We start from the raw sequence: 22,508 nt of genomic DNA, 5'->3' as shown, positions 1-22,508 counted from the left end.
CTTGGGGGTCCCCAGCCCCCTCTCGCTTCCCCCTTGGGGCCTTGACCTCGGAGTCCCCGTTGGCTATCCTTCTCCCCCCCCTTGCGATCGCCCTCTATTTATAGCTGCCCCCAGCCTTCCCCGCCCCGCCCCCCGCTTCGAACTTCTAGCGGAGCAGCCGGAGAGCGGGCGCCCGGACGCCGATCGCCGGAGGTACGGGCCCCCGCGCGCCCTCCGTCCATCCACCCCGGCCCCTCTGAGACCCGGCCTCCGGGGCGGCGATCATCGCCTACCCGCCCCCCTTCCTTTAACCTAGCCGTTGCCACGCTGGCGGAGTTTAATTCTTGGGGTGTCGGTACTTGGGCTTGGTCTCCCCACGACCCATCCCCTCACTGAGTGTGCGGGAAGAAGGAATTAGAGTGAGACCGGCAAAGCCAGGTGGGGAGGGGGCGCTGCGTGGGGAGGGGACGTGGGGATTTCGGGTGGGATTACGGGGTCCCCACGCACACCCCATATTCCCGGCTGGAGGGTGTTGTGCGAAGCATCCAGCAGTTTCTTAAGAGGCTCCCCAGCCCGGCCGCTCCCTGGGCGGCGACAGCCTGGGGCGGGGTAGAGGGGGGCGTGTTTCCTGGGGGGCCTGGGCGGGCCCGGGGGGAGCCGCGCGCCCCGTGGGCGTGCTGGGCGGGCCGGGGGCGGGCCCGCGGGGAGCCCGGGGCGGGGCGGGCCCGAGTCAAAGGCAAGTGAAGGTGGAAGCGACCGCGGAGGCCCCAGCAGGTAGGGGTGGGGCCTCGGGGCCGGGGGGCGCCGGGCTCCCCCGGAGCCGCCAGCTCGGTCGAGGACCCGCAAGGACGGTGCGCTCGACGGCTGCGCACAAAGGCGGGGGCCCCGATCGCTGCTGGGCGCGCTGGGATGAGGGTGGGGGTGTGTGGAGGGGGTGTGTGGGGGGGGTCGTGTCCACCATCCAGGGCTGCCGTGCAAAGGGGGTGGGGACCCCAGAGGGACGGGCCGCGCAGGAACTGGCTGGGACGGGTTCCGGGTGCCGGGCCTGTCTGCTTCCCCTAAGCCCTACCCATCTCTGGCCGGCCCGCCGTCGGTGGGGAGGCTGGGGGAACGCCTTGCCCCTCCCCCCCACCCCAGGACCGACACTGGGACTGGGTGGAGAGAAACGAAGGCACGAAGCTGTTCGTGTGTTTACTTTTCAATGGTGGGGGGGGGGGCTGTCGAACTCTGATCACCCTCCAGAGCTGTCAAACAGCTCTTCCAGTGTGCAAGAAGGAAATTGATAGTGAGCGACGGCTCCCAAGGTGACACTGGTCCTGGCAAAGCCAGGGGCAGACTCCAGAAGCCCTGCCACCCTCATTCTTCCATATCAACACCACCTCCTCGCCAACCCCTACCCCAGCCTGGACTGACAATTTGCTTTGTGTCCAGGTTGTATCGATTAGAAGTCTAGGCAGAACATGCTTGGTGGACTCAGGGCTAGAGATTGGGGAGGGCTGGTGACACTGAGGGTCACCTGGAAGCAGAGGCTTTCAGTCCCCGAAAGACCTAGGGTGTGTTTCCCATGTCATTAACCTTGTAACTGTGTTTCCTCAGACCCCAGCCGCCCCAGAGGAGAGAGAACCCTGACCTCTAATCCCGTTGCATTCAGCCAATAGGAGCCCAGTAAGTGACCCCACCCCCAGGGCTGCAGACTTCTTTCTTGGCCAGGCTGCCCTGTAGGGCTACATTTGAGGCCCCTCAAACAGCGAACTTGTGCTCATTTACTGGCAGTTAGAGGCCAGGCCTTGAGGCTCAGGAAGGGCATATTTGTTGGGCTGGATATTTATATCCTTGGGTTATGTCTTTCCCCTCCGATTGCCATTGCTTTGGTCTCCTGTGTGTGTTTGTGCGTGCACATGCTGCAGCTTGAACTCAGGGCCCTAGTAAGCCCTTCAGTTTGTTTGCTCAAGGCTGGGAGCTCTATCACTTGAGCCATAGCTCCATTGCTGGCTTTTTGGTGGTTAATTGGAGCTAAAAGTCTCATAGACTTTCTTGTCTGGGTTGACTGTGAATCACCACTCTGAGATGTCAGCTTCTTGAGGAGCTGGAATTACAGATGTGAGCCACAGGCTTTGGACATTTTTAGACGCCTCCCCTTCCCTGAGTTGCTCAAGACTGAGTGATAGTCAACTGTACACTTTCACTACCTTGTCCCCTGGAACCTTCAGTGGTCCCAGTCATTGAAGCACAGGTTTCACACTGTGCCTAACTTAACTGTGTGTGGGGGGTGTCCCCTAAATATAGTTTAGGAAATTGGAGCCACATTGATGCTCCACCCTGGTATTTCTGTCCAGGCTAGGGGAAGGGGGGGTCTGGAGGTGTAGATGTGGAGGGGGGCAACAGCGGGGTTAGCAGTGTCTGTAGTGGTATCCCGATTCCTCTTCTGCAACCTCTTCTCCCAATCTGCCTGGAAAGGACAAGGGAGGCAGGAACAATTCTCTAGATATCTCTTATTAGTCTCCAGCCTCTGGGACTCCCTGTCCCCTCAGCTGTCCCAGCATTAAAGAGGAAGTCGGATGCTATAAGAGGTAACCTCCCAGGCCCGTTGTTTTCTCACCCTGCCAGGTTATCATGGCGGAGCTGCAGGAGGTACAGATCACAGAAGAGAAGCCACTCTTGCCAGGACAGACACCTGAGGCAGCCAAGGTTACTAGAGACCCCCTGATTTCCCGGATGAAATCTCAGACCTCTGAGACCCCTTTGCCTCTTGGCTTCCCAAGGCCATGGCTCTTATTCTGATGCACGCACTGACTTTCTCCACCTCCCCCCATCTCTTGTCACATGTACTGCAAATGGAAGCCCACATTTATGTCGTGTCACTACACTAACCCTCATCCTCTCCTTTGTGTGTGTGTGTGTGTAAATCTGTCTTCTGTCTCTCTTTCCCTACCTCCCTATGTCTGTCTGTGTCTCTATTTGTGACTCTTCGTGGTTGTGTCTATCTGTGTGTGTGTGTGTCTCTCCAGGAGGCTGAGTTAGCTGCCCGAATCCTCCTGGACCAGGGACAGGTAACAGTATTTGTGGGGACAGTCCCAGGGTGGAAAGAGGGAATTCTTCTCCCCCTGTACCCCTTTTCTCTCTCTTTATATCCTTTCCTCTCCTGCTCTCTCTTCTTTCCTTCCTTCTTCCTTTCTCAGAATTCTTTAATGTGCCCCGGTCTTTGATTTTTTTTCATGTCCACATCCATCTTCCACTGTCATGTTTTCCAAAGTTCTTGCAGATCCCCTCTCTTTCGCTCTGCCTCATTTCCCTAACTTTTTATGTAGCCCTTCTTTTCCTCTCACCCGAACTCCACAGTGACGGTGGTCTGCTTTCCTACAGACTCACTCTGTGGAGACACCTTATGGTTCTGTCACGTTTACTGTCTACGGCACCCCCAAGCCTAAACGCCCAGCGATCTTCACCTACCATGATGTGGGACTCAACTGTAAGACGTTGCTTTCCTTCCCCTCTCTTTTCTGGGAAGAGGCTAGGGGGAGGGGAAAAACCCAGGGTGAGAGAGGGTCAGTGTGGGCCGGCGGGGATCCTCCCAGGCATTTTTGGGGGAAGCTGTTGTCTGTAGCATCCAACAAGATGGTAGGTTCTGATGCGGGAGGCCTTTCTCATGTGATTCTGTTGTTGAGGTGATGTGGGTTTTCTTTAGATAAATCTTGTTTCCAGCCACTGTTTCAGTTCGGGGATATGCAAGAAATCATCCAAAACTTCGTTCGAGTTCATGTAGATGCCCCTGGAATGGAAGAGGGGGCTCCTGTGTTCCCTTTGGGGTGAGAATCAGCTCTTAACCCATCTGTGAGCCACTGGACAGGGAGGGGGAGAAGATAGGACAGGCATCTTGGAGTGGGCAGTCTGGTACCTGCGGTATCTTCCTTAACATTCTTCTCTTCCTCAGATACCAGTATCCATCTCTGGACCAGCTTGCAGACATGATCCCTTGCATCCTGCAGTACTTAAAGTGAGAGGCCTTGGAACCCCTCCAGACCAGAGTTGTCTTTCTGACATGAGGAATCCCCCCTGTCAATTCAAGGAATCCCTTACATACACCATAGTTCCGGGGCTAGTTTGGGTTTGGACTTCTGATTAGTCAGTTGAATATCCCTCCTGTGTGGAGGAAGGGGGAAGAAGGAAAATGCTCTGCATGTCCTGTCTTCTCTGATCTAGAAGCTAGGCAGGAAGAGTGGGTGATGGAATCCCTGAGGAACCAGACAGACCTGTCTCTTACCCTCCCACTCCCACTCCTCCCCACACCTGGTGAACTGGGAGTCTTGGGTGGAAGATTGAGTGGGGAAAAGAGAATGAAAGCCACACAAGGCAAAGGAGGTACTGACTCCTGGGTCTGTTCATTCTTGGCTCTCAGCAGATCTCACTCTCTATCTTCTTGTCTCCACTTCCTCCATTTTCCCTGTTCACTTAAGTTGTTCAGTCCTCAGGCTACATAAAGCTCATGAAACCTTTTTGGTACATGATAGGACAGACATGTATGTTCGTTTTGTCAGTCCTGGGGCTTGAACTCAGGGCCTGAACACTGTCCTTGAGCTTTCCTCAAGGCTAGAGCTCTATCACTTGAACCACAGCACCACTTCCTGTTTTTTCTATGTATGTGGTACTGAGGAATCGAACCTGGGTCTTTGCGCATGATAGGCAAACATTCTACCACTAGGCCAAACTTCTGGCCTAAGGCACTAACTCTTAAGAGAAAACTGGGAATGGACTTTCAGGATCTATCCTGACTACCAGTGCTGTCTTCAGCTCTTTGATACTTTTCTTTCTCCATTGCCCCAGTGAAGGCTCTTTGATGTCATCCTGTGTTTGTGGCCTTGGGAAAGGATGGTGAGAGGTTTTGGGTGCCTGAGATGGTGACATGTACGTTTCCCTTTTATAGTTTCTCTACAATAATTGGAGTTGGTGTTGGAGCTGGAGCTTACATCCTGTCACGATATGCTGTAAGAAGTAAACGCTCACTGATGCTGGGCACGTGGGGGGGGTGTACCATGATTGACTAATTTGGAGAAATTGTTATTAGTGTGTACATGGGCACAGGCACGACAGTGTGGCAGGTGGAACAGTGGGGAGGGGGCAAAGCCTCTCCGTGACTCTTACCTCCTTCCTTCTCCTGCCTCTCAGCTTTCCCATCCGGATACAGTTGAAGGTCTTGTTCTCATCAACATTGATCCCAACGCCAAGGGTTGGATGGATTGGGCAGCCCACAAGGTTTGGAAAGCCTCTCTTCTGAGACTTAGGGTGGAGACTCTTTCTGTATGGATCCAGTTAAGGGTAGGGCAAGTCTGCATATGGGTTCAATTAGACTTTAGAAGTGCCACTGACTTAATTTTACATTTCAAGGTGGTGATGAGCTAGGAAAGTAAAGACCGTTAATATCCTGAACTTGCTTGTTACCTGTCTTTTCCTACTAGATAACTGGCCTCACCTCTTCCATTCCGGAGATGATCCTTGGTCATCTTTTCAGCCAGGTAATTGCTTCTGGAAGATGGAGGGAGCAGAGGAGGCTTGGGGGAGAGGGGAAATGCAGCAGGGCTTTGAATGCTTGGGGTGACTTCCTTATCTGGGACATTGTTTGGGGAAGGGAAGAAGGCTTGTCTCATCCAGCAATTGTATGGCTTCTCATTCCAACCTGCAATTTATCATCTCCTCTTCTCTTCTTCAGGAAGAGTTATCTGGAAATTCTGAGTTGATACAAAAGTATAGAAATATCATTACGCACGCACCCAACCTGGAGAACATTGAACTGTACTGGAACAGCTACAACAAGTGGGTGGCTGTGTGTGTGAGTGTGAGAGGGAGATAGAACCAGTAACTGGGGTTGTGTGTGGGGGCGGGGCACAGAGGAGACTGGGGGTGGGGGTTCTGGGAAGTAAGCAGACTCCACAGAGAGAGTCTTGGGGTACAACCAGAGAAGTTTAGGAATCCCCAGCAGGAGTGATTATGAGGTGCACTCTGCCTTCTTTTGTTTATTTCCATTGTAATTTTGAATTCCCAGGAGTAAGATTTGCCCTTCCTTTTGAATTGATGCTCCTGATCAGGGATACAGGAATACAGTGCCTGGGATCTAGCCAACTATCGTCCCCTTTGGTTGCCACTTTTAATCATCAATAATTGACCATAAAGAAAGAAGATAATTTCCTTGAGGTGTGGGGAGTGGGAGATAACTTATGTGTAAAAGGATAGTCCATTAACTACCTACATTTTCTACTCTTTGAATTCCTCGTAGCCGCCGAGACCTGAACTTTGAGCGTGGTGGTGAGATCACTCTCAAGTAAGACCTTAAGAAATGAGGCTTTGGGGCTGGGAGCATGGCCTAGTGGTAGAGTGCTTGCCTAACATGCATGAAGCCCTTGGTTTGATTCCTCAGTGCCACATACACAGAAAAAAAGCCAGAAATGGTGGTAGAGCACTAGTCTTGAGAAAGCCCAAGGGCAGTGGTCAGGCCCTGAGTTGAAGCCCAGGACTAGCAGAAGGTAAAAGAAAAGAAGTGAGGTTTTGTCTTCACTCTGGATCTCTATTCCTTAGGAAAAGAACCTTTGCCCAGGAGTTTTCCTGTCACTTCTTACCCTACCCTACAGCGCAAACTTATCTTTCCCTTTTTTCTCTCCACGTGGTAGTCAACAGGGGACAAGAAAGCTGCTGTGTGTGTGTGTGTGTGTGTGTGTGTGTGTGTGTGTGTGCAGGCACATGCATGTGTGCTAGTATTGGGGCTTGATTTCAGCACTTGAACACTGTCCCCTAGCTTTATGTTCATGATTGGCACTCTACCACTTGAGCCAGACTTCCCACTTCTGGATTTTTGCTAGTTAAATGGAGATAAGAGTCTTTCAGATTCATCTGCCTGGGTTGGTTTTTGGACTGTGATTTTCATATCTCAGCCTCTTGAGTAGCTAGGATTCCAGGCACGAGCTACCACCTCCCAGCTTCAAGCTGCTCTTCTAGGAAGTGATGGAGTGTCAGGGATCCCTTCCTTTTCTCCACTCCTGTGTCTGCAGGTGCCCTGTGATGCTGGTGGTAGGAGATCAAGCACCACATGAAGATGCGGTGGTTAGTAGGAAATTTCAGGTGGTGCGGGAGGGCTTAGATCTGAGGGTGGTGGTCTGAAATGTGTTTTGTTAAGGAGAAAATGATTTAGGACAGGGAGATAACTTCGTGGCATTACAAATTTAGTTCCTGGTAAAGAAGAACTGAGTAGGGGGTTGATGGGGAATCAGAGTCTTGGGGGAGAGGGGTGCGCAGAGAGTCGCCTCATTCATTCATATCCTGTTTACTCCAGGTGGAATGCAACTCAAAGCTGGATCCCACCCAGACCTCGTTCCTTAAGGTCAGTAACTCTACTCTCGGTCCAGCTTGTCTTCTGGCCCCTTGTCTAAGCCATATTTCTTCTCTAAATTCAGCTTGTATGCCACCAGAGCTTGGCATGGAAATGAAGGGGAGGGGTAGAGGAACGGAGAAGAAAAACCAACAGGATAGGATGCGGAGGCTGGGAAGGAAGGCCCGTTCATTGACAAGTATATCTTTTTCCCCCCAACCCTGGGTTGGCTTTTCTGAGCAGATGGCTGACTCTGGAGGTCAACCTCAGCTGACTCAGGTGAGTACCCTTCTGACCATGGATGAGAAAGTGGAGAACATAGCAGTTGCTTTGAACTCTTTGACACACCCCATTTTTCTATCTTGGACTCCCGCTTGGCCTCTAACCTCAGGTCTTTCTGATATATCCACAGCCAGGGAAGCTGACTGAAGCCTTCAAGTACTTTCTGCAAGGCATGGGCTACAGTAAGTAATAGAGGCTGTTGTGGGGCCAAAGGAGGAGTGGGAAAGGAGAGGTGAAATCTTTTTTTTTTTTTGGTTGTGGGGCTTGAACTCCGGGCCTATCCCTGAGCTCTTCAGCTCAAGGTACTAGTGCTCTACTACTTTGAGCCAAGCACCACTTCCTGTTTTCTGGTGGTTACTTGGAGACAAGAATCTCACAGACTTTCTTGCTCAGGCTGGCTTTGAATAATGGTGATCCTCAGATCTCAGCTTCCCTTGTAGTTAGGATTACAGGTGTGAGCCACCGCGCCCGGCTGAAAGCTTTTTTTGTTTTTTGGGGTTTTTTTTTGGTGGGGGGTTGTGCTACCACTGGAGTGTGAGCTCAGGGTCTAAGTGCTGTCCCTTAGCTTTTTTGCTCAAGGCTAATGCTCTACACTTGAGCTATATATATAGCTCCACTTCCCGCTTTTTAAAGGCTAATGGAGAAAGCCTCAATGGGCTTTCTAGTTGGGGCTAACTTCGAACCATGATCCTAAGATCTCCATTTCCTGAGTCATTTCAGATGACAGGTGTGAGGTGATACCATTTATTTTTATTTATTTATTTATTTGCCAGTCCTGGGCTTGAGCTCAGGGCCTGAGCACTGTCCTTGGGCTTTCTCAAGGCTAGAGCTCTACCACTTAAGCATCAGCACCATTTCTGGCTTTTTTCTATGTATGTGGTACTAAGGAATCGAACCCAGGTCTTGTGCATGCTAGGCAAGCACTCTACCACTAGGCCAAACTCCCAGCCCCAGTGATACCATTTATGTTGATTTCTGAACTCATCACTATCTGCCAAGGAATCTCACTGATTCCTTGGTCATCCTTGGTCTTCACCTAAATACCTCACTCCAAGTCACCAGTTTCCTCTCTGCCTCCTTACTTATTCTTCTGTCTCCACAGTGGCCTCATCTTGTATGACTCGTCTGTCCCGATCTCGCACAGCCTCTCTGACCAGTGCAGCATCCATCGACGGCAACCGCTCCCGCTCCCGAACTCTGTCCCAGAGTAGTGAGTCTGGGACTCTCACTTCAGGGCCCCCAGGGCACACGATGGAGGTCTCCTGCTGAGTGACCTGTGTAGCCCTGATGGAGAACCCAAGCCTTACCTCCCACAGCACTAACCTGGGAGGTGCCTAAGGGCATGGGAGTAAGCAGGGAAAATAGGCCGATCATGCAGGAAAATGATCTTGGCATTTGATTGCTACCCTAACCTTGACCTTTAACCTGTGATTTCCTCCTTCCCCCCACCCCCAGCTCCTGGGAGAGATGTCCTAGTATCTCTTAGGCACCCAGGCCCCTAAATTATCCCCTCTCCCATTTTGGTATTAAGGAGGAAGAAGGCATGTATTATTCTCCCTGATCCAGATGTCCACAGATGAGGGCTAAGAGGTTTTTGTAGTTGTCAGGGTGCTTTCTTCAGCGTCTCTCTACTTATCCTATTTGCAAGGTTTAGGGCATTTGGGGCTGGGGCTCCATTCACCAAAGCTGGCATAGCTTTTCCTGATCTCTGCAGGGAATGGGCCTAAATGGATGACTCTCAAGGGAGGCTTGCTGGTGGGTCTGTGATCCTCACGAGGTGACAGGAACATCCCGGATGTAAAAAGGAAATTGGAAGGGGAGATGGTGGGTGATGATTCTTGAGGATGTGGAAGCATTGATTGGAGCTGGTGCAATAGGAGGGGCCTGGGGCCATTTGGCTTCACTAACTTCGGTAGCTGTCAGTGTGTGTCTAGTGTGGGATGGGATCAGGCTGCTTGGGGCTTGACGGAAGGATGGGAGGGGCTACTCTGAGGCTCTGACCACACTGTGCTATATGTGGAAGGTGGCCCCCTGCTCCCACTTCTGCTGTGACAATAAAACTAGAGATATCTGAGCACCATTATGCATTTTGAGTATGTCTGCCCTATACTTCTTCCCTGGCCTCTCCTTGCCCAGCTCGAGTGTGTGCTCTCTCTCTCTCCCTCTCCCTCCTTCCCCAAAGTGACACAGATTGAGTGATTGATGGCATAGGTAGTGTAAAACTTCACAAAATGTCACCACACAGAAACTGTCTTTTGTTCTGCCGGGGCCAACCGGCAGCAAACCAGGGTTCGCAGATTGGGGTTCCTGAAATAGGGGACAAGGACTAGGAAGAAAAAGAAGAGAGACAGACACACCGGGTCCGGGATGTCCGCAGTCCAGGCAAAGACTGACTAGACTGCCGCGTTTATTTTCCCCTCCCCCTTCTTCCCTCCTCTTCTCCCAGGCAACCTCCAGGTGTTACATTCATATGGTAATTCTCAGGTCATTTACATAGAATAGGGCCAGAAAGCAATAAGACAATATAGCCATCGTCTGATGCAAGTCAAGGTACAGTTTGATTCCACTCTGGCTCCCAACATGTCCCCCGTTTTTTATTTTAAAAGAAACACAAGTGCAATTTTTACTCTTTTCTATACCCCTAATTTATCCTGTCACATTTTCCAAAAATGACTTTGGTCCCTTGGTCCAATGGGGATTTGATGGGCGGAGATTCAACTTCCGTGACTTCTTCAAGCTGACTCAGGGGCGCCGTCTCCACGCTTGACCAGGGACCTTAAGAAGCCTAGCCTGTTTTATCAAGGGGTTGCAAGGATTAGACACCAGGAACAACAATCTACTCCAAACTAGAAATCATACTTGACATTCAACAACTGCACAAACCATCCTTGGCCACAACAGCGCAGCCTACCTAGCACCCGTTTGCAAAGGCTTTTTCTTGATTGTCTGGGGAACTAAATTTCTGCAACCTTAACAATGCTTCAGTTGTCAGATCTAAACAGATTAATAGAGACACAAGCTTCAGATCCACAAACTTTTCCTGAATTTGTGGCTGGTGTCAAAAATAAAAAAATTCGCTCAATTAGGACTTTAGACTACCCACTATCACAGAAGATTGACAAGTTCCTGCCCAGTTATGAAAGGCACGGGCATTAGTAAGGCATGCTTACAAACTATTCTATGACCTCCCGGCTCTGATTAATTTGAATGGCCAAGCACAAGTGACTCTAAGATCTGACACCAACTCTGCCATCCAAGCAGAGGCTTTCCTGTCCCGGTAGTGTCTCTCCACACAGGGATAAACATCCCATTGGCAATTCACTTTGTTGGTTGCTGGATTTGAACTCAGGGTCTGGGCGCTGTCTCTCAGCTCTCCAGCTCAAGGCTAGCGCCCTGCCACTGTGAGTCCCGAGCTTGGTGCTTGAGTGCTTCCCCCCAGCTTTTCAGCTCAGAGCTAGCACTCTGCCACTTCGAGCTCCAAAGCAACTCTGTCCCAGCATCCTGCTGGCAGATTAGACACCACAGTCTCACAGGGACTTTGCTTTGCCCGGGCAGGCTCAAAACTGTGGCTTTCAGATCAATGAGTCTACAAAAGGCCACTTTACTCCAATTAGAAGCAACAAGGTGGTCAATACAGAAATAGTCTCTAAGCATGATCTTACCTGGAACTTGGTGAGGGCCAAACTTACATCTGAATGAGGATCTGCTGTCCTTCTCCATGGGCCTTCTGGAGATTGCTATAAAGTAACTTACAAGAGTAAGCTGAAATAGCAATTAAGCAATTACTTTGGTAGTCCTGATTTTCCTTTTTTCTCTTTCTTTAAACATTTAAGACAATTTCACTTTCAAATATTGTTTAGAAACCCATTTCCAATGTTCTTAAAACTTTTGCTGATACTGGCTTAAACAATCAACACCTTAGCCTTTATTTGCAATTGAAAAACCTTTAAGGGCACAAAGAACTCCTTCTGCCTTCAGGCCCCCTAGGGCTCAAGTCACTCCTCTTGCCTTTTAGAAAAGGGCTTTTTTTTTTTTTTTTTTTTTTTTTTTTTTTTTTTTTTTTTTTTTTGCAGTTTAGATTACTGTCTTAAACTCCAACAACAATTTAAACTCAAATAACAGTTTTTCCCTAATGCAAGAACTATAGACATCAGTGCACCAAAAGTCTAGGTCTGGACTTAGTTTCCTCTTTTTTTTTTTTTTCACCCAATAGCATGGAGATAAACCTTTAAACATTCCTTTAAAATACTAATCACATTATCCACATTTTACCATCAGATTTGCAAGAAAAGACAGACAGGCAAAATTTCTGACGTTAATGAACAATTTCACATTTAAATCTCTAATACATGTTTCCAAACTTTAACTTAAAGTAATAAATTCCAAATTCCCTAACATCTCTGTGCTAAACAGGATACAATGTTTACAATGTAAACAGTTGTATGCCTTGCAATAAAATGCAGATTTCAGGATCTAGAAAAATATTTACCAGTTTTTCTTTAAGACAATGCAATAATCCTTTGAGACATAGGAAACATTCAAACCTACTAATTTTCTTGAAGTTTAGACTTAGATTTACCCAATTGCTTTTGTGTTTCAAATGAGCTCAACCATTGTTTTATACAGCATGCTGACAATTTAACCTTGAACATGTTCACTCACACCCATTCGTACACACATTCATACTCAAAGATCTTAAAGCGCGCAAAATTAATATCGGCCGTTCATTTTCCGGAAATTTTAGTACCATGAGGGTTTTTTTGTTGTTGTTGTTTTTTGTTGTTTTTGTTGTTGTTGTTTTTGCAAAGCTTATTCTTGGAGGTGACAACCAGGTTTTTTGTTGTTGTTGTTGTTGTTTTTGTTTTTAAACAAAGCTTTCTAACAAGGCAACTTAGCTGAAATTTATTCTTCCAGAGTTTGTTTCTGATATCAGACATATTACTTTTTGCAGATGAAAGTTGGGTGGGAGTCTTAAACCTAGGAGAACTAAGACAAGTCTGTGTCCTGTCACCAAGTGTCTCTAGACTGTCACTTCAGCAGGTTGTAGGAAAAAGGAAACTGAACGAAGCCTGCAGCTGCTTTGTCTGGCCTCTGCTCACCTCAGCTGCAGCGGATTGGGAGGGGCCATACCAGGCCCAGAAATGTTCAAATAAATAACAAGGATGTGTGCTTGAGTACGCACAGAAAAACCATAAGGATCCATACTTAGAAATGGTACCAATTTTAAAGACAAAACTGGACAAGGAAAAATATGTAACACGAACAAGACAAACGGAGACTTTTAAATAATCAGACATTGACATATAACAAGAAAATTGGACTCAATCAGATACACTTAACACAAAAAACATGAGCTCAAATGAATGTTTTCACCAAACAGTTATTTTTAGATTTAGACATGTCTTGCTGGTGGGACTCTCAGGTATGCCTTGATATTGACAAGAAACTCAGAAGGGGAAGGGGGGTCAAGGCGTCCCTTGACCACCCAGGCCTCTATTTTAGGCCCACAGTGCACCCCTTTTTTTTTTTTTTTTTTTTTTTTTTAAATAAAATAGAATAAAAAAAATAAAACAAAACACAGACATACAGGGGGTCGGCCGACTTCTACTTACCTCTGGAGGCCTTTGCTTTTCACCTGGGCATCTTTTATAAAAAAGGTTATTAAGAAGAGGGATGGTAAAGACAAAATAATGTCACATATTAAATTGTGTAGAGTCAATGAATATGTTAAAAGGTCCCTACATAATAGTAAAAGGAGGAGAAACACAGCTCATATGAATGTGTGGAACAAGTGGATCAGTAGCAGTCCCAATAGACATGCACAAATAACTCAGGTCCTTTCCACGTCGCAGGATGCACCACTGGAGGGTTGGGGGTGTAGGCCCAGTGAGTCGCTGCTTGGATGGCCACTGTCACTCTCCACGATCCGAACGCAGCGTTCAGGCAGCCAGCGGGCGTCATTTTCTCCTTGTGAAAAAACACATACATGCCCTCGACCCCAGGTTAGAACAGGATCGGGTCCATGCCAAGCACCAGTTAGGGGATCCTTCCACTTTACTAAGGCAAAAGCACGCTGCTCTCTTTTTTCCCAGAATCGCTGAGCAGCAGATAAATTATTTGAATCCAAATTCAAAAAATTTAAAACAAATAAAGCATGATTAAGTATATTCACAGGGGTAGCGGGATACGACTCCCCTTTCTGTATTTTAGCAATTTGATGTTTTAATAATCCATTAGCTCTCTCCACGATGCCTTGGCCTTGAGGATTGTAAGGAATGCCTGTAATATGAGTGATATTATAGGAACGGCAGAAGGATTGAAATGCTCGGCTTGCATAGCCAGGGCCATTATCTGTTTTTATTTGCGAGGGAATCCCCATCACAGCAAAGCATCGAATGCAGTGAGAGATACAATGTTTAGTGGCTTCCCCAGCAAGGGGGGTGGCCAAGATAAAATTAGAATAAGTATCTACAGTAACATGAACATATTTTAATCGGCCAAATGATGGAACATGCGTGACATCCATCTGCCAAATGTGATTAGAAAGCAGTCCTCGTGGGTTTATACCTAAATGGGGGGCTGGTGAAAAAGGGACACAGTTGGGGCAAGTCTTGACTATTTGCCTCGCTGCTTCCCTAGATAATTTGAACTGTCGGCGCAAGGCTCGACTGTTTTGATGGTGGATGGCATGTGACTGCTTAGCAAGTTCAACCTGAGTTAAGTAAACTCTGGTGGCGGAGTCAGTGACCGCATTGCCTTCACTTAAAGGGCCAGGAAGATTAGTGTGAGCTCGAACAAAGCCAAAAAAACAGGGGTGGTTGCGAGAACAAAGCAAAGTTTGTATTTGGCGAAATTGGGTCTGAATATTGGAGTTAGTAGTTCCAATAAAGGGAACAGTTTCTATGACTTGAAGAGCACGGATTACATATTGACTGTCTGAGTATAAGTTAAAGGGCTCGTCTTGTAACAGGACGAGTGCCTGTAAAACAGCCTCTAACTCCACCTCTTGGGCGGAGGAAAAACCTGTAACCCAAGATTGAGTTTTCCCATTAATGGTCAGAGCAGCCGTTCCATTTGAGGATCCATCTGTAAATACCAAAGCGGCAGAGGATAAAGGCGAGGCCTGTACTATGGAAGGAAATAGAAACGTATGACACGCAGCAAATTGGAGAAGTTTGTTAGACGGGTAGTGATGCAAAATTTTTCCCGTATAATTGGCCCAAGCAATGGCCCAAGGATCGCAATGGGCGAATAGCCAATCTTGTTGTTGTAAATTATATGGGACACAGATAAAATGAGGTTCCTGACCTAAATATTTACGGGAATCCACTCGGCACATGTGTATCAGATTAGCTACCAATTCGTAGTAGGGGGTCAGCACTTTGCCGGGTGTTGATGGTAGATAAAGCCATAAAAGTGGGCCATCCTGCCACAATACAGCAGTTGGGGAGTGAGAAGTAGCTAAAATGTAAACTCCCCAGGGTTTAGAATAGTCACAATAGGTCATTTGTTGCTGGGAAATTGCCTTTTCTACAATTTGGATGGCCCTCCTGGCGTCAGGATTTAATTCGCGCAAGGATGTAGGGTTGGTATCTCCTTTTAAGAGATCAAAGAGGGGTTTTAACTCTCCTGTGGAGAGCTTTAGATAAGGCCGAAGCCAATTTATATCTCCTAAGAATTGCTGAAAATCATGAAGAGTTCTTAAGTGTGAAGTTTTTAATTGTATTTTTTGGCTTTTAAAATAGTGTGGGCCTAATATATGGCCTAGATATGTAAAAGGCGGGTGTTCCTGAACCTTTTCAGCTGCTATTACAAGGCCAAAGAGGCTCAGATCCTGCTTTAGTTGTCCAAAGGCTTGTCGTACGACGATAGGGTCAGAACAAGCCAACAAGATGTCATCCATATAATGAACAATATAAACAGAAGAAAATTTTTCACGAGTGGAAGAAATGGCTCTAGCCACAAAACTTTGACATAAAGTTGGGCTATTTGCCATGCCCTGTGGGAGCACAAGCCAGTGATATCGCTTCATGGGTTCTTTAAAATTAACAGAGGGGACACTGAAGGCAAAGCGCTTACAGTCTTGAGGCGCCAGGGGTATAGTATAGAAACAATCCTTCAAATCTATAATAATCTTATAAGTATCCTTTGGGATTGCCATGGGTGAAGGCAAGCCAGGCTGTAGGGCCCCCATCAGTTCCATTGTGGCATTTATTTTTCTCAAATCCTGTAACAGCCTCCATTTACCTGACTTTTTCTTTATAACAAAAATTGGAGAATTCCATGGAGAGTTAGAAGGGGCCACATGCCCCAAGTCCAGCTGCTCCTGTACTAGCTGCTGTACTGCAATGATCTTTTCTAGTGAAAGAGGCCACTGTTCAACCCATACCGGTCGTTCAGAGAGCCAATTTATGGGATCAGCATGTGGGGGAGGGCAAACGACAGCTCCCGTCAAGGGATACCCCAATCCTTGTCTCGTAGGGTGAGACTGGGGTTGGAGTGGCTCTAGCTCCCCCTGTGCTGCTCGGCCTAGTCCCCTAAAGGGGAGGAGGCCTTGATCAAGTAACTGCTTAGTGACCGCAGCACTAGGACTAAACATATACACTCCCATTTTTTCCATGATATCACGACCCCATAAATTAATTGGCAGATGATCCAAGACAAATGGCTGAAAATGACCAGAGTGCCCTTCCTCATCTCTCCAAACAAGGATCGCACTGCTCTGCTGTGGGTCAGTTGCTTGCCCAACCCCCTGTAGGGAAGTCATAGAGGTTGTCAGGGGCCATTGGGATGGCCAATGTTTTTTAGATATCACAGACACATCTGCTCCAGTGTCTAATATTCCTTTAAAGGGCTTTTCTTGTATAAATATAGTCATCTCAGGCCTCTCTTGTTTTATGCTTTGTACCCAATAGATATCAGAAGATCTAAATCCTCTCTGTCCACATGGGGAATTAGCAGTCTCCCCGGGAGGTAAAGGCACAAATATTAATTGTGCTAATTTTTGACCGGCTGGGATCGATACCACGTGTTTCGGGGCAGAGGCCATAACTTTGATTTCTCCAGTAAAATCCTGGTCAATTTTGCCAGGTGTAATCTGTATCCCTTTAAGGGCTGAGCTACTTCGCCCTAACAGCAATCCAGCCACTCCCGGGGGAAGGGGGCCGAAGACCCCCGTGGGGAGAGCTTGTGTCCCCATCTCTGGGGTCAATACTGAGCAGGTGGAGGAACAGAGGTCCAATCCTGCACTTCCTGGGGTGGCACGGAGGAGGCCGGAGACTGATCTTGGGGGGTTGTTAGAAGATGCACTTGTGGCCGAGAAGAGGGAGGGACTGCCCCATGGTTTTGCGGGGCCAGGGGCTGGCCCCTCCTCCAGTTTCCCGAAAGCGGGCGGCCATTGCGATCTGTTCTTGACCTGCAATCTTTAGCCCAGTGCTTCCCTTTACCACAGCGTGGACATGTGCCAGGTGATTTTTCTCTCTTTTGCCTGGCCTGGCATGGGCATTGCGTCATCCAATGTCCTATTTGTCCACAAGAGAAGCAACGCCCTGGGGGTCTAGCAGCCCGAGAATGCCGCTGACCTCTATATTTTAGAGACTCAGTAACAGTCTTTCCTTGAGGAGCGGCGGCTAAAGTAAGGCCTTGTACATGGGAGGGTCCAATATCAGCACACAGTGAAATAAAGTCCGTGATTCCTCCCTTATTCCTATGGGGTCTGATAGCTGCCTGACAGGCGGCGTTGGCATTTTCATAGGCTATGTGTCTAACTATAATCTCCCTTGCATTCTCATCTTGTACTAGGCGGTCTGCAGTCTCCATTAATCGAGACAAAAATTCTAGATAAGGCTCATTTGGTCCCTGTTTAACTTCTACTAGATTTTTTGTACGATTGGAATTGCGTAACTTTTTCCAAGCCTCTCTCGCCGCAGCATTTATTTGTAAATAGGCCTCCTTTGCATAACCCAATTGATCTTTGGTGTTTTTATAGGTTCCCTCTCCTAACAACTGATCAACAGTGTAAGGCAGGTTCTTAGACCTATTTGTTTCAATTTTAGCCCGACACTGTGCAGTGAACTCTGTCTCCCATAATAAGTACTCTCCCGCACTAAGGCATGCTCTGGCAAGCCGCTTCCAGTCATTTGGGCATGCAATACCAGCACACGCGGCCTCCAATATTACTTGAGTAAAAGGGGCAGTTGGCCCATATTGGGAGCAGGCATTTTTTAAATCCTGTAATAGTTTAACAGGAACAGGTTGATGGTTTACTTGTTCATCATAATCAACTAAACTAGGGAAGCATCGAGGCCCTGAAATACCTTCCCTCTCTCTAGCAGCCTGAGTCAGGTTTAATTGCGATGCACTGTGCCTGGTTGTAGTGCCTGTTAAAAGGGACTTGTTGCTAGGGCCTTTAGGCTTGCCTAAAGGTTGAGAAAGGGATTGAGGCCGTAAGGCTGCAGCCGGAGGCGGTGGGTGTGAGGGGTAAGGTTTAGAATCAGACACCATAGTGGCCTGAAGGTCATATTTCTTTCCTACTTCTGGGGGGGCTCTCTGCTCTGTCCCCATTTTCGATAGAAAATGTAGGATTTCTTCTAACTTCTTCTCCATCGTAGCCATTCGGCCTTCCATTGACTCATCATAACTTTCCTCCTTGATATTCAAACCTGAATTCTGATACTCAATATCTACTGGTTGTTGTTCCCTTTTCAAGATCTCACTTAGACTCTCTTGGGCTGCGGCATATGGCTCAGCCTCAGGTTTTTCAGAAGGGTCCTTTAACTCATAAAGTTCCCTTAATTCAAGATTAAGTTCAGCATTTTCATGTAGAGGATCTATGTATTCACTTACTAAACTCCATACAGTAGCAGCCTCTATTGGGGTCTTCTCGGGGCCATATACATCATAATAATCTAGAATTCTTTTTCCTATCCGCTGCCAGGCTTTTTGGAATTCCTCCTCTATAGACCTCGGGCATGCCTCCTCGACAAACTGTAGGAAGCTCTGAAGCACCCCTTTTTCCACCCGCGTTCCGTGGGCTTCAAATAGGCCTGTTAAGATCGGTAGAAATAACCCATGGCTATTAGCTTGACCCATAATTTTTACTCCTGACTATACTCTCTTAATAGTCCTACGATGTGTTACTCACCACAGGGAGGGGTCCTTCACCTTCGTCCCAGATTTTCAGGGTCCCTGTTCGGGCGCCAGATGCCGGGGCCAACCGGCAGCAAACCAGGGTTCGCAGATTGGGGTTCCTGAAATAGGGGACAAGGACTAGGAAGAAAAAGAAGAGAGACAGACACACCGGGTCCGGGATGTCCGCAGTCCAGGCAAAGACTGACTAGACTGCCGCGTTTATTTTCCCCTCCCCCTTCTTCCCTCCTCTTCTCCCAGGCAACCTCCAGGTGTTACATTCATATGGTAATTCTCAGGTCATTTACATAGAATAGGGCCAGAAAGCAATAAGACAATATAGCCATCGTCTGATGCAAGTCAAGGTACAGTTTGATTCCACTCTGGCTCCCAACATTGTTCCAGTCACATAACATTGTTCTTTCTATTAGAAGCATTATGTGTTTATGTGGGCACGTAGGCAAGTGCATGTGCACATGTGCTAGTACTGGGGCTTGAACTCAGGGACTCAGGTTCCTGCTTTTCACTCAGTGTTGGCACACTATACTTGAACCACAGTTCCACCTCTACCTTTTTGCTGGTTAATTGTAGATAAGAATCTTGGGGCGTATATCTGCTCAGGATGGCTTGAACCTCAATTAGGAGGATTTCAGCCTCCTAATTAGCTAGGGTGCTAGGATTAGAGGGTGTGTGTGTGTGTGTGTGTGTGTGTGTGTGTGTGTGCGCCAGTCATGGGGCTTGATCTCAGGGCCTGAGCACTATCCTTGGGCTTTTTCCTCAAGGCTAGCACTATGCCACTTGAGCCACAGCACCATTTCTGGCCTTTTTTTCCCCCCATGTATGTGGTACTAAAGGAATCAAACCCAGGTCTTCGTGCATACTAGGCTAGCACTCTACCACTAGGGCAAATTCCTGGCCCAATCACCAGTATCTTTGAGAAAGAAGTATGCAAAGATGGCTGAAACTCTGTAGAAGAATATTTCATTCTCCTGTGGCTTACCCCTGGGCTCTGCTTTAGCTGCTGGGGGGGTCATTCCAGTTAATGGAACAGGTCTCATAAAATTATTATCAGGGGTGAGGAGTTTGGCCTAGTGGTAGAGTGCTTGCCTCGCATGCACAAACACCCGGGTTCAATTCCTCAGTACCACATACATAGAAAAAAGCCAGAAGAGGTGCTGTGGCTCAAGTGGTAGAGCTTTAGCCTTGAGGAAAGCTCAAAGACAGTGCACAGGCCCTGAGTTCAAGCCCCAGGGCTGGCATAAAAAAAAAAAGTTATCAGATGTGGGCTGCTCCTAGTTTACAGTGTTTGGAAGACTGTTTGGGTCACACTAAAAATAGAGTTTTTCTCTCAGGAATTCTTCTTCCACAGAGTCCCAGGGCTCTGAGAGCTTGTTCTCCAAGAAATTCCCTCCCCTTCACCCCATGTCCTGAGGCTTGAACTCAGGGCATGAATGCTGTCCCTCGGACTCTGTGCTCAAGGCTAGCACTCTACTACTTGAGCCACAACACCACTTCTTGCTTCTTTGAATATTTTATTAGAGATAAGAGTCTTACCAGGGACTTTTCTGCCTGGGCTGGCTTTGAACCTTGATCCTTAGATCTCAGCCTCCTGAGTGGGTAGGAGCCATTAGTATCTGGCTTTCCAAGAAGCCTTTTAACAAATATAAAGAACCATGAGCAAGCAGAATTCAGATATCTTGTAGCTATTGCCAGTTGTTTCTTGGTTCTTGAGGCACAAGAATTAAAAAACCAGAAGGCAGTTTATATTTATATTGTGAATGGGATATTATTACCTGGCCATTATAAGTGTGCTTCATTTAAAAAAAAAAACAAAAAAACAAAAGCTAGCCTGGTGCTAGCGCTCACATCTGTATCTTAGCTACTCAGAAAGTTGAGATCTGAGGACTGTGGTTCAGAGTCAGCCTGGGAAGGAAAGTCTGTGAGACTCATCTCCCCGTTAACTACCAGGAAGCTAGAAGTAGAGCTGTGGCTCATGTGGTAGAGTGAAAATAGTTGAGGAAAAGTGCCCAGGCCCTAAGATCAGCAAAAAATAAAAATAAAAAATAAAATAAAAAACCACCAAAACAACAACAAAAGTCAACAAAAAACCAATTATACACTTTCCTCAATGCAGCTGAGCTGCAGACAAAGCAGTTGGCATTTAGTTCTGGTGCACTGATTGCTAGGACTGAGAAATAGGACATGTTCATGGCACTTTCGGGGAGGGAAGACTGGGACAGAATCCAATGTATCCTGCATCTGTGAGCTGCTCCCTAACCCCTAACAACAAATATTTTCCCCCTCTCCAGTACTGGGGTTTGAACTCAGGGTCTTCACTTGCTCAATGATAAGCCAAGTCTCCAGTCTGGCTTTTTGCTAGTTGTTTTGGAGATGGCATCTTATTAACTTTTCTGCCTGGGCTGGCTTTGAACCATGATCCTTTGTATCTTAGCCTCTTGACTAGCTAGGATTACAAATGTGAGTCACCTGTGCCTGGTTTGAATCTATTTTAAATGTGGTAGGTCAGAGTCAGAAACGGAACAGGCACTTTTGAAAGTGTCAGCAGCCATATTAAACTCACATTCAGTGACGGTGCAGGGTGTGCAGAAAGAAGTGCTGAATGCCACCCTAAAGAAGAGAAAGGGCCATTTTGAGAGTCATTGGGGTCACCTGACTCCCAGAAAAACACATTGAACAAAAGGAAAAGAGTTGAAGCCCGTGTCAGTTTATCTCCTTGGACTATTAAGAGGGTCATCTTTCGATAGGGGGACAATTACATTCATGTGTATTGTGTTTGCCTCTGTGTCTGTGATAAAGATGTTCATATGAAAGCGGTGACAATTGCCCTGTCTCTCCTACAGATGTCTGCACTAGACAGATGGTTAGATAGAAGGAAGCTGGGAGCTAGAGAAAGGAGGTGGCTGCTGTCCTTGACTGACCTACTTTGTTGATCATGGCTGTCTAGTGCAGCGCATGGAGACATAGCACCCCCTTGTGGTTAGTTTGGTTCTTAATCACTCCACTCAATTCTTGGGGGCCTTTCCTACATTTCCCTTTCGACAGCCCTGTTTTTCTTTGCAATTCAGCCCACTATGCATGTCCTGCAAGATATATCCTGCAGCTTATGTCCATTCTCAAGGTCAGAGGTCAGAGGTCAGGGGTGAGGTGTAACAACTCAAACTCAAACTCCTCCCTTGCTTCAAGCTTAGAAATCTTGTTGATCTTCCCTTCATTCCCAAGAGAAGTGCTACACAAACTGTGGGAACTAAAGCTCCAGATAGCAATGAGAACATTCAATGACAATGAGAGTAGAACAGAAAAACAGTGTAAAAAGGGCCTATTGTTTCTTCATGAGAAATTTGGATAGCACGGAGAGTTTCACAGGTGAGTCTGCGAAGTAGGGTCACATAACATTTCAGCCAATTCAGTGACAACGTTATATGATGGTGGTCCCAGAGAACCTGGCAATGTTATAGCATTCTTTGGGTAAACACACTCTATGATGTTTGCACAATGACAAAATCCCTCAACGATTCATTTCTCTGAGCCTATCTCTAAGTGACGTGTCTTTAAATTACGCGTGATTACACTAACAACAGACTGCAGTGAGAGGGTAGGTGTTAAAACACTGGAGAGACTCCAAAACTTAGAGAAAATGTCCCTATGGGAAATACCACTTTTCTGCCAAGACTTTAGGACTAAGTGGAAAATAACAGTTTGCCTCTGTGTGTGCGTGTATGTGTGTGTGTGCGTGTGTGTGTGTGTG

At 47.4% G+C, this 22,508-nt stretch overlaps 1 protein-coding gene across 4 annotated transcripts; it reads left to right on the top strand.

Moving 5' to 3' along the window:
- The first annotated feature begins 84 nt into the window (after positions 1-84).
- On the top strand, positions 85-9,695 carry Ndrg2 (NDRG family member 2). 4 transcript variants are annotated; one of them, XM_090320295.1, is made up of 17 exons: positions 85-192; positions 1,576-1,644; positions 2,587-2,667; positions 2,988-3,029; positions 3,343-3,448; positions 3,665-3,785; positions 3,911-3,973; positions 4,901-4,961; positions 5,143-5,229; positions 5,433-5,489; positions 5,684-5,787; positions 6,248-6,292; positions 7,017-7,068; positions 7,298-7,345; positions 7,577-7,612; positions 7,746-7,797; positions 8,718-9,695. In XM_090320295.1, the coding sequence occupies exons 3-17, from the start codon at positions 2,593-2,595 to the stop codon at positions 8,882-8,884; spliced, it is 1,116 nt and encodes a 371-aa protein (XP_090176421.1). In that variant the 5' UTR covers positions 85-192; positions 1,576-1,644; positions 2,587-2,592; the 3' UTR covers positions 8,885-9,695. The 4 variants fall into 4 exon arrangements, with proteins under 4 accessions (XP_090176421.1, XP_090176447.1, XP_090176437.1 ...); XM_090320304.1 differs by lacking the exon at positions 85-192 and adding an exon at positions 669-753; XM_090320321.1 differs by lacking the exon at positions 2,988-3,029.
- Positions 9,696-22,508: the final 12,813 nt, after the last annotated feature.

The sequence above is a fragment of the Megascapheus bottae genome, chromosome 2 (genome assembly GCF_031878675.1).
Source record: "Megascapheus bottae isolate mThoBot1 chromosome 2, mThoBot2.hap1, whole genome shotgun sequence".
Lineage (NCBI taxonomy): Eukaryota > Metazoa > Chordata > Mammalia > Rodentia > Geomyidae > Megascapheus > Megascapheus bottae.
This window is presented reverse-complemented; position numbering and strand designations above follow the sequence as displayed.